This window comes from Marmota marmota, unplaced genomic scaffold (assembly GCF_001458135.2).
Source record: "Marmota marmota marmota unplaced genomic scaffold, marMar, whole genome shotgun sequence".
NCBI classification, from domain to species: domain Eukaryota; kingdom Metazoa; phylum Chordata; class Mammalia; order Rodentia; family Sciuridae; genus Marmota; species Marmota marmota.
Genome location: NW_026000294.1, coordinates 239,919 through 251,775, shown reverse-complemented (window position 1 = coordinate 251,775; position 11,857 = coordinate 239,919). Strand labels below are relative to the sequence as shown.

General features: G+C 36.2%; 1 protein-coding gene across 1 annotated transcript in view; it reads right to left on the bottom strand.

Annotated features, from left to right (window-relative positions):
* The window catches only part of Cited1 (Cbp/p300 interacting transactivator with Glu/Asp rich carboxy-terminal domain 1), a 262,908-nt gene that overhangs the window by 248,804 nt on the left and 2,247 nt on the right, over positions 1–11,857 (bottom strand). Inside the window, exons 2-3 of the mRNA XM_048797181.1 lie at positions 8,933–9,106; positions 7,807–7,948 (exon numbers count right to left, since the gene is read on the bottom strand). Coding sequence (XP_048653138.1) covers positions 7,807–7,948; positions 8,933–9,106 — 316 coding nt within the window. The remainder of the gene's footprint in view (positions 1–7,806; positions 7,949–8,932; positions 9,107–11,857) is intronic.

Here is an 11,857-nt window from a genome sequence, read left to right as displayed (position 1 = left end):
ATATATAAAATTCTGAGACAGGGTCTCTCTTGCTAAGTTGCTCAGAGCTTTACAAGGTTGCTGAGGCTGGCTTTGAACATGCAATTCTCCTGCCTCAGCCTCTGGAGCCACTGGGTATATGCCACCACATCTTTTTTGTTTGTTTGTTTTTGATACAAGTTCTCACTAAGTTGTTCAGGGCATTTCTATGTTGCCCAGGCTGGCCTTAGATTTGTGATCTTTCTGCCTCAGTCTCCCCAGTTACTAGGATTAAAGGTGCACACCACTGCACCCAATCCCAAGGAGTTTTTTAAGACAGCTTTTCCTAACTAAATCCCCCATCAAGAAATTTTGATATCACAGATATTATGTATATCTGTTTATGTACTATGGTCCTTTGGAGGCCCATAAACCACTGTAACATCAAAGTTGTTTCACCCTCAACAATCAGTTTTTGCTCCCTTTGGAGGCAACATCTCCCCTGTTGAGATTAAATGCTGTACAGTGTCACTCATTCAAATATGTTTTCTTGAGATTCACCCTCTGTTTCTGTGATAAAAAATCTTTGTGGATTCTCTTCCTAATCTCTCTGATCATCCTTCTCAAGATTCTTTGTAGCCTTTTCTTTTACTACCTACCTTTATAAATTTGTGTGTTGCTGGGGTTGGAACACAGATCCTCACACATGCTAAGTATAAGCTCTACACTAAGCTACATACCTGTCCATTAAACACTGGCATTCCACAAGGCTCACTATTTTTTTTGTTTCCCTTATTATTCTATACAGCTTTTTAAGGTGATTTGGTCTATTTCCTTAATTACCACCTATAGTGTTATTAACTCCCAATCCTGTGTTTTCAGTGAAGAGTCTCCTGAGCCCCAGCCTCTTGTTGTTCCAAGTATAGTCTACAGGTTGGCAATGGATAATATCACCTGGGAACTTATTATAAATGCAGACTCCCAGGTTCCACCTCATATCTTCTGAATCTGCATTTTTAACAAGATCTCCAGAAATTTCACATGCATATTTAAGGTGGAGACGCCCTGGGATGAAACCTATTATCAGCACTCTAACAGACACCTTCAATGCAATGTTACATAAGCACATCAATCCTTACCCCCGTCTTCTTGGTTAATGGTAACATGATTGACTCAGCCATCTGCACATTAGGTCTAGGAACTTCTACCTTATCACGTGTGTCTAATTAGTCACCATTCCTACCTGTTCTATCTACTAACAGACTTCTGAACTTTTCCCTCTTCTGTGCTCATCACTACTGCTTCCATCTGATATTGGATAGATTATCACAGCAAGGTCCTAACAGATTTCTCTATCAATAATCTCTCTTCCTGATTTATTAGCTGACTATTGTTAGAGTTATGCTTCTGAAATGCAAATCTGACAGTATTACTTCCTCCCAGCTAAAAATTCCTTCAGTGACTCCTTATTGCCTAAAGATAAGGTTCTTAACCTGGGACCCATGCATAGGCTTTGGGAAATCTTTAGACTTTTTGAAATTATAAAGAAAAAATTTGTACATTTACTAGAAAAGCTATAAACTGGTTTTATCAGCTATTTTAAGGGGTCCATGACCAAAAAGGTTAACAACTACTGATCTAAATGATCAAGTCTGGGCTATTTAGCTTGGTATAAAAGAACCCTTCATTCTACTTCAACCATACCTCTGGCCACTTGCCTACACAAGCCTGTGATTCCAGCTATTATTATTATTATTATTATTATTATAGTTAGACACAATAACTTTATTTTATTTATGTTTATGTGATGCTGAGGATTGAACCCAGGGCCTTACACATACTAGGCGAGAGCTCTACCACTGAGCCACAACCCCAGCTTCTGTGATTCTAGCTTTAATGGCAGACTTGGAAGCACCGCCCCTCCCCCCATCTTCATAAATCTGTGCTTCTGCATATGCTCTTCTTGAAACAATCCTTTGCTACACATATAAGTAATTAAGTGGTAGAGACTGGATTAACATCTGGGTCTTCAAAATTTACAGTCATTGCACTCTACCAGGCTCATACACACAAATACACACCACTCCATCCTGAAAGTTCATGCAACCCATGTTCACATCAAAAAAATGATGATTGTAGCACCATAAGCTGATATAATGCACCATTAATGAGCCACAGCCCTTGGTATGAAAAACACTGCACTAGACCTTTGCTGATACAGGGAGTTCTTATTACTGAGCATTTATTCTTTATCCTAGCAGTACCAAGTTTTTAAGGTTCCCTACAGATACAAAAGCTCTTCTAACATGAAAATATTTGCCAATGAATTGACTACTTATATCAGTCTCAGCTCAAACAACCCACTCCTTTAAACCCTAGCACCTAGCCCATCCATCTGTTCACTTTATCTTATGTGGGTTGTCAGATATATTAGCTAGCAAGTCAATGTAAATTCGTCACAAAGTGAAACTGTAAATCTTATAAAATGATGCAGGATATCATGAAGCCAGCACACAAAACTCACAACAAGGACCTTTTAGACAAGTTCACAATTAAAGAGGAGAAAAATAAATATGGGTAATAATTTTTTTTAAAAAAGACAATGATTTGAATACCAAGTTGATTTAGGAGAAGCCCTCAGGAAAACTGATGAAATCCTTGAATGTTTTGGCAAAATCAAACCTCTTAATGATCAAGCTGCAAAAGTTTTTCAGGAAGAAAATAATAACCAGAATCCCTTCTATCAGAGGGCTTTTGCAAAGGAAAAAAAAAGTTTCTCAGGAAATAAAACATACCATCTTGAAGTATCATGTAATTTTGTTTGAAATATTGGGCCCCAAACAAAAAATGTCAATCTTTGATACACTCTTTGTCTGTTGTAATGATTAGCACATAGTTGTACATAGTACTCAATTTTATGAAATGAGATTAAAGAACATAGTTTATAGTTTTTAGTTATTCAAGCTAGCATCCCAAACAAACCCTGCCACTTTTACTATTTACTTTAAAATGCTGGTCCAATTTTTAAATGGATTCAACAGGTGACATCTGGTACCAGCTGCCCTCAAATAATAACCTTATATACACCTCTTTGTTTCCTTAGCATCTGACATATAGCGGGATTCTCACTTCCCTCTAATGTAATTAGCACATTGAATCCCTTCCTAAAGATAGTGAATCCCCACCAATCCCTAAAAAAATGTCCAAATCTTTAGTATTGGCTTACAAAACCTTTGTAATCTGGTCTTATTTTATTTGCCCTCACATTCTGGCCACATTTCACTACTTGAGGTTCTCCAAATATCCTTTACTCTTGCTGTGATGATGCCATCATTTCCTTTGCTTAGATTTCTCCATCCCCACCAATAGGAAAACAAAGGCTTACTCCTTCTTTTATACACACTACCATGTACGTGAATGCTAGTATATGCTCACAACATTGTGTTGTCACTGTTTCCTGTATTGACATAAGAGTTTGTATCATAAAAGTTTTATTCATAAAAGTAATATAATCACATTGGAGAAAATATAGGAAATGGAAAAATACAGGGTATATGTGTACATATACAAAACATATTTCATATTTTATAATCTCCATTATCACCATCTTCACAAAGCCACTGTTATTCTTTTGTTGTATTTCCTTCTAAAATTTTTCATATGGCTATATTTTTACCAGAGTCTGAGTGAATGTATGATATAGCCACTTGCCCTTTAAAACCAAAAGCAACATTATAAGATGGGCATTTTTTCTACTTATGTAGTAGTTACCCTAACCATTATTTTAATGGCTATAAAATATCCCATCGAGTGAATATGTTACAGCATATTATCTAACCTTTCCACTATTGTTGAATGTTTATCTCCCTTCCATCACCCTTTTATTGGCTATTATAAGTAAGAGAGACAGTACCATCTTCAGGTACACATTTACCATATTTTGGATTGGTTTATCTTAGACTAGATTGCCAAGAGTCATCTCAAATTTGATAGAAAAGAATATTGTTTTAATTTCTCAAAGCATTCATAATGCAAAATATTTTTCCTATCCATTATTTGTCTCAGCTTCTGTGAATTGTCCATGTCTTTTGATCATTTAATCTAAATATTCATGCTAAACTAATTAGAAAAGATTTTTAAACCTTTTGTTGTATTTGCTATAACTATTTTTGCCTCTTTATTTTGCTAAAATTTTTAGCTGTAAAAGTAATAAAATATCATTGCATAAATTTTGAAAATAGAGAAAAAAATTTTTTAAATCATGAAAAATCTTGCCATCATAAGATTATCATCATCATTCCCAGTGCTGTTTTCTCTTACGTGTGTGTTTTACAAAGTGATAATTTCAATGTACATACAATTTTAAGACCTAGTTTTTTATTAACACACATCAAATATTTCTCTGAAATACCTTATAATCTTAATAATCATTAAAAGTAATAGTACAGGGTTGGGGGTGTACCTCAGTGGTAGTGTGTACTTAGCATACATGGGGCCTTAGGTTCAATTCCCAGTACCCAAATACACATGCACATAAAAACAAAACAAAAATGATAGCACAATATTCCATGGATTAGATTCACCATTTGCTTATTGCTAAACATTAATGTTATTTCATTTTTTTAAAAAAATATTTTAGTTGTTGATGGACCTTTATTTTATTCATTTATATGGGGTGCTGAGAATTGAACCCAGTTCCTCACATATGCTATGCAAGCACTCTATCACTGGGCTATAACCACAGCCTCAATGTTATTTCAATTTAAAATTTTTTAGGTTATCCTATATGAAAATATTTTTCCATATTTTGAATTATTATCTTTAGGAATATTCCCAGAAGTAGGATTACTAGATCAAAGGACATTAATACATGTTGGCTGCCAAAATGCTTTCTTAAGAAGTTGATCAAACCATAATTGACCAGTAGACTGAGTACCATCTTTTTCATTTCTGTTAAATTCAGACTAAAAAAGAGGCTTAACTAGTTGTTCTAATTTGCATTTCTTTAATTAGTAGTGATGAATATTTTCCCATGTTTTCCAGTTGTACTTAAACTTTTCTGTAAATTATCTATACATATTTTTTGTTCATATTTTTTCTTATACATTATACTGTGTTGAAGGCCCTAGATAATATAAACCCCATGCTTTGTCATATTTATGTCACAGAGGCTTTTTCAGTCTGTTTAGATTTTATTTTTAAAATGGTCCAAAAACTTTAAAAAGTAATACTGGTTTTAAAATTTTATACAGTCAGCTTGGATCTTTTCCTTTGAGAATATTCTCCATTACTTCCTAAGCTTAGAAAACGAGTCCCTGTTAGAAGCTTGATAAATATTCATTCATTTCAGTTTTTATAATCAGCTTTTTTATATTTAACTCTTCAATCCAACTGCCACTTATGTTAGCTTATTGTGGGGATGAGGGTATAAATTCTTCAAGCTGTCACAATATTATTTATGAACAATCATTTCTATTCTCATTCACTTGCAATTCATCTTTTATAATAAACTCTTACATATTACCTGTCTAATCTAATATTAGTGGTATCAGTGTTTTCGTTATTCTAGTTGTGTATGTTTAATATCCACTAGCATTCATTCTTTATTACTTTCCTTTTACAGAATTTTCTTTGAAAATCACTTATTTAATTTTCAAATGAAATCATTTGCTGTCTTATCCCTAAGATATGAATTTCTTGAGGGCAGGATTGTTGATTTTCTTAGAACATATTGCCAAGAATCTTGTTACTAGGTCAACAGTTAAAAACATTTTTTTCTAAACTTAACACTTCCAAAGTTTCCCAAAGGGTTGGGCCACTTTCCTTATAATCCTACTAGCACCTGGATATATTTGTTACAAAGTTTTTTTCAAACTTGGTAGGGGAAAAATATACGTTGCTTCAGTTTCTACATATTTGCTTATTAGCAATGATAAACATATGCTTAAAATATAGTAAGATTTTAATCAATGCTTATTCAATGAATAAATGGCATATACGAATTTGTACCTGTATTTGAGGACGAAGAGGTTTAAACAAATATTGTGATTATAATAGGGAAGTGCTGGTTAAATGTAAGCTTGTTGGCCTGTAGTCCATCTTCAGAGATGTTCTAGAGGTGTCAAGAACACCCTGGAATTCAGACCTGAACTGAGGCAATCCCTAGAAACTCAGTAATTTACATTCATTGCAGGCATGTTTCCAGGCAGGATCAGCTGAAAGGACCGGTCAGAAGATGCCTGAAACAGTTAAGATAATGATATGTGGGTATGCTCAAACGTGCACACAGCTCAGACAGACATGAGTGGCTCAAGATAGTGTGTGTCGTTTGGCAGCAAAACAGTAGTAAGAAGTGGCAGGTGTCTGAGACTCCGCTGCACACTGACCCAGGTCCTAGCAGGCCTTCTGTCATGTATTTAAATATATGAGAAACTAGATCTGACTTTGAGGTGCGTGTGTTTTCTATGATACCACACCACTCTTATTCCCCATTCACTAAGCCCAAGAGGACATTAAAGTCCTTAATTCAGAGAAACTTGGGTATCTCCTTTCACTGTGCAACATGAAGGAGAAGAGAGTCATTTTTTTTTTCTCCTAGGGATCATCATCTTTATTTTGAACTTGAAAAAAATAAAACTAAAGCTAACAAATTGGAGGCTGTTTTTCTTTGTTTTTTAAGACCATGTAAAATGTATTATTAAGCATGGGTCCTCCCTTTTGCCTCAGTAGTACATTCTAGTACTGATCTTTTTCAAGGTCTTCCTTTGTCATGAAATCTGTCAATTTGATCAAAATAATAGCATATTACTATCTTAACCTGTATATGCTAAAAATGTGCCATGTTTTCTTCTGGAAAAACAAATGCTATTTGCTTTTGACTCCATTGTACCTAAGAGTAACAAGGCCATGGTTGGTTGCATGAACAATTGATTTGTGAATGACACATTGGCAGTCACTACCACAGCTGCTTCCTTTTACTCAGCAGATTGATACATTCAGTTTTAAAAGTCCTTCTCCCCCAATGTGTACTAAGTACTATTGAGAAAGCAAACAAGACACCAAATGCTGAAGGCCCAGCAGTTCTCATCAGACACAGTATCACTATCTGAATTGTTAACAGAAAACTCCAAAAAGATTTTTCCTCTAACCCCAAGGAGCACCTAAGAAGAGTCATTTCACAAGCCTTTTCTCCTTAGAGAAACATTTAACTGTACATTGACTCTTACTTTAGAGTTGGCAACCATAAGCCTCCTTCTAAGTTCTTCAGCTCTTTGTTCTAAATCTGTTCTCATCAATTCTTTACCTATTCAAAAATCTATTTGCCATGCCTATAAAGAATTAGTTCTAAAATGCAACTCTCCCAAGACCTCCATGATTCATTTTCCCCTGCTAAGTCTCTTCAGCTCATACATATTATCCATTGGTACCATAATTGCTGGTGTTCTGTGATTATTCTAATTTTGTTAATTTTTTCTAGAGAATAAGACAGTTGACACAGGGAATTTCTAGAAAGCTGAAGAGGAATTTACAGACTGTCCAATTATATCCTTTGCCCTGCCTGTTTTATTGAGGAAGAAACTGAGGCCTAGAAGAGGTTAATTTGTCCCACTTAGTCAGCCAAAGTAGCAGAAAAAACTAGGTGTAGGGTCCAGGTGACCTGACTTTTGATAGTGTACTTTCCATCACATTAGGTCATCTTCTATTTTACTTGCATCTGTTCAGAGTTCCTTGTAAAGTACTAGATATACACATTTCTCAGTAAACATCAATATGATAATCAGAAGAGTTTACATAACTGAGAAATTGACTCAAAGAAAGGGTGAGAGAGCAGAAAGGTAATTTCCTTACTTCTTTGCATGATGCCATCCACCAGACCAGTTAATGGCTACTTTGCACATCCCATCAATCAGGCACTGGGCAGCTGTCATTGTAGCCCCTCCTACAGCTGCTGCATAGTCAAATATCCCTTCAGTGGCTGGACAATCATAACCTGAGAGCAAATATCAGAAGAATTAATTAAAGATGAACTGGAGGAAGAGGGGGAATAGGTTGAGGTGTGATAACAAGAGTCTTCTAAAAAACTACTGTGCTAACACTAGCTCCAACTCAGATAGCAACATTTCTAGTATTGGGAAGAAAAGAGCTTAAGATGTGAGAGCTAGAAAGGATAAACCTTCATCTTAAAGATGGTGAAACCAAGATCTGAGAGATGATATACTTTGCCAGTGTTTACACAGAATCAGGCCTAGGACTCAGGTCTTTTGTTCATGCATTCAGTATCTTACTAACCCAAGCTGTTTTCTTTAGATTATTCCATTGACTGCTTACAGTTTTAAAAATGAGGGTTAGAGTGGAAAACTTAACCAGAACTTCAGTCTGTACTCAAAATATAAGGTTATGGGGCAACTAAATTGGTATATATACAGCCAAACTAAGATCTGAGTGCTGCCAGTAGGGCCACAGCAACTGAAAGATTTCTCCTCCAAGTGACCCATCATTCAGTTTGTTTGTTTTGGTAACTGAGGATTGAACTCAGGGGCATGTAACCACTGAGCAACATCACCAGTCCTATTTTGTATTTTATTTAGAGACAGGGTCTCACTGAGTTGCTTAGCGCCTTGCTTTTGCTGAGGCTGGCTTTCAACTTGTGATCCTCCTGCCTCAGCCTCCTGAGCCACTGGGATTACTTACAGGTTTGTGTTCAACTTGTATGGTTTGCATGGTTAGTGAGTTTTATGAGGGCGAAACCAAACGAATAAAATAGACAGCTGGGGTTGGGTGTGTAGCTCAGTGGCAGATCACTTGCCTAGCATGTTCAAGGCCCTGAGTTTAATACCCAGAATTGGAAAAAAAGGGCAGTTACATTATTTCTTAATTAAAAAGTATTAGAACCATTAAGTAAATTAAAAATTAGGTAATACAATCTACAGATGGAAGCTGTAAATCTCCCATCATTGCATGATAGGGACTTTACCTAGCCCATATTCTATGGAGTCCGGATGATCCTCATCTCCTTCTTGGCTCACTTTTTGGAGATGCTGCAGATAGGCATCGGTGTGGAATGTAGCCATCTCCTCCATGGAGGCCACTTTGGGTTTCACTATCCTAATAATAACAGATAGAACAAAGAGAGGTGAATGAGTCAGACCCAGAGTTATGCCAAAAGCTGGAAACAGGAGCCATGAGTCTGAGTAAAAGTACAACTCCCAGGTTCTATTTCCAGTGGGCTGAAGTAATAAATATATTCTGCTCCTCCACTGCACTATACAGTCTTCACTTCCTCACCTCTATAGTGATGGCTCCATCAATAAGGGGCGAGAGGACAGATCTTTCCCCCTTGAGTTTATATGTAGGAAAAAATAAGGAAATAAGTTATTTAAATAAAAAAAATATTTAAGTTAAGCAAATAATCAGGGATCAAACTTTACTCTGTGAGTTACAACTTTCATGCAAACCAGTTGGCAGAGATATTTTCATTTGAATCAGTTGCTAATTGGGCTATATAGTCCCCTCAGTCAGAGATTTATTTATTTATATTGGTTTTGGTGCTGGGTATGGAACTCATGGTCCTGCATATACTAACCACATGCTCTACCACTGAGCTATACCACCAGCCCTATATATTTATTTTAATATGCAACTACATCATCATGCATTTCGAATTTGGACTCTGAGAACTGGGTTCATGTTCTAACTCTGTATTTACTAGCTCTATATCCTTGGGTAACTTTCTGTTCCACACCTCAGTTGCCTCATTTCTGAAAAAGGGAGCCTTACAGGGTTTATGTGGAGATGAAATAACATGCAAAAGTTCTTTTGGATAACTCATCAATATAATGGGATAAAGAATAGGGAACTCAAAATATATATATTTTTTTCTATACTAGGTCTCTCATATCTGCTTCTGAGAGAAAATATGGGAAGGGACAAAATAGTTAGAACTGGGCTTCATGCAAAACCTCTCAACCTCCTCCTCGCAGGAAGTGACAAACAGGAGTGAATGGGAGAATAATGGGAGCTAGTCTGGCAATGGGATTTACCTGTAACCACTAGCTGTCCATTTCCCATTTCCTCTTCATGACCCTACTTGCTGCTAAATTCTCTAGCCCTTCCCACCAAAAGGGTGCTCTGTGAACCACCAATATCAATAGCCCCTGGGAGCTTATGAGGAATGCAGAACTTCAGTCTCACCCCAGACCTAGTGAATCAGAATTTGTATTTTAACAAGATGATATATCTTAACAAGGTGACTCATGTGAACATTCAAGTTGAAGGAGTAGTGACCTGAATCAGAGAGAAGCAGTCATGGCTTTTTATGTTTGCTGAATGGGAGCAGGGCCATGAGCTCATCATGAATTCATATGACTAGTACTAGTCAAGCTACTAGTATAATCACGTATGGCCAAGAGAAATCCTATGGTCTTGCCTTAAAAATTAAATATATTACCAAAATCCAAGGGTTGTTACTTGTTCTTCAAGAAAATATGTCTATACCATCAGAGATAAAAATTTGCCCATTAAAATAAATTATTTTGTAATTTCTTTGACCACGTTTTTCATCCCTAATAGTTCCCTCTTATAGTACCCCTCCAATTTATTTTGTTAAATATTAAAGTATAAAACTACTTACCGGAAGCCTCACAAGTTAAAAGGAAATTAGATAACTTTGCTTTGCTATGTTGCTTGTAATAAAATCATTTTTGAAATGTTAAATAATTTTAATGAAAAGGCTATAACTATTTACCAAACATGTACTAAATGATGGTTGAAAAACATTCCCAAAACAGGTATGCAAGAAATTATTTTTTTGCAGGCATGGTGGTGTATATCTGTAATTCAAATGACTTGGGAGGCTGAGGCAAGAGGATCAAAAGTTTGAGGCCAGCCTCAGCAACTTAGCAAGGCCCTAAGCAACTTAGTGAAACCTATCTTGAAATAAAAAAAAAATTAAAAAGGTTTGGAAATGTGGTTCAGTAGTAAAGCATCCCTGGGTTCAATCTCCAGTACCCTTCCCCTCAAAAGAGAAATGATTAAAACTAAAATCCTACCACACTACCTTCTGGGAGATAGATGAAGTACAGCACACTGGATATAGATACCGATTTGGCCATAAAATGTCATAAATAATCCTACATGTGGCAAGTCCATAATAGTTACACTTGCAATGACATCAAATATAGAACTGGCAATAAGCATCAAGCTTTTTTTTTTTTTTTCCAAAGAAGCTTTTAGCTCTCTTCTGAGGTCTGGCCTGGTCTCAGCAGTTCTGGCTGTGTGTTCACTTTGTCTCCAAGTTCACCCATTAAAGTTTGATGGTGGCAGCGGCATGCCTAAAAGTTATAAGTTGAACCCACATCCTCAGATTTGGCTTAGGGAAAAACAAAACAAATAAACTAAAAACCAAAACCAAGACAAAACAAAATCAGAACACCTTCCAGCTGAACACATTTTTCTTTATCTTTTCTCCTCTCCCACTGGCCCCCTCTCTCAGTAGTAGGGATTGAACCTAGGGGCACTCTATCTCTGAATTATATCTTCAATCCTTTCTTCTCTTTTTTCTTTTAAATCTTGAGACAGAGTCTCTTTAAGTTGCCCAGGCTGGCCTTCAGCTTGCAAACCTCCTGTTTCAGCATCCTGAGCCATTGGAATTACAAACCTGTGTGGCCACATCCAGTTGGTTCCTTTTTCTGTTAGACATGTTTTAGTAGCCAAATGTACTCATCTCAAACTCCACAAAGCACCTATCACACCCAGCAATAAAGTCCTATTTCTAATGAGTCTTAACTACTTCCAAGCATTTTTTTCAAAATTTCTTAACTCTTCATGAACTTTTCCAAGGTTATAGGGGGATTACACACACATATTCTCTCTCTCTCTCTCTCTCTCTCTCTCTCTCTCT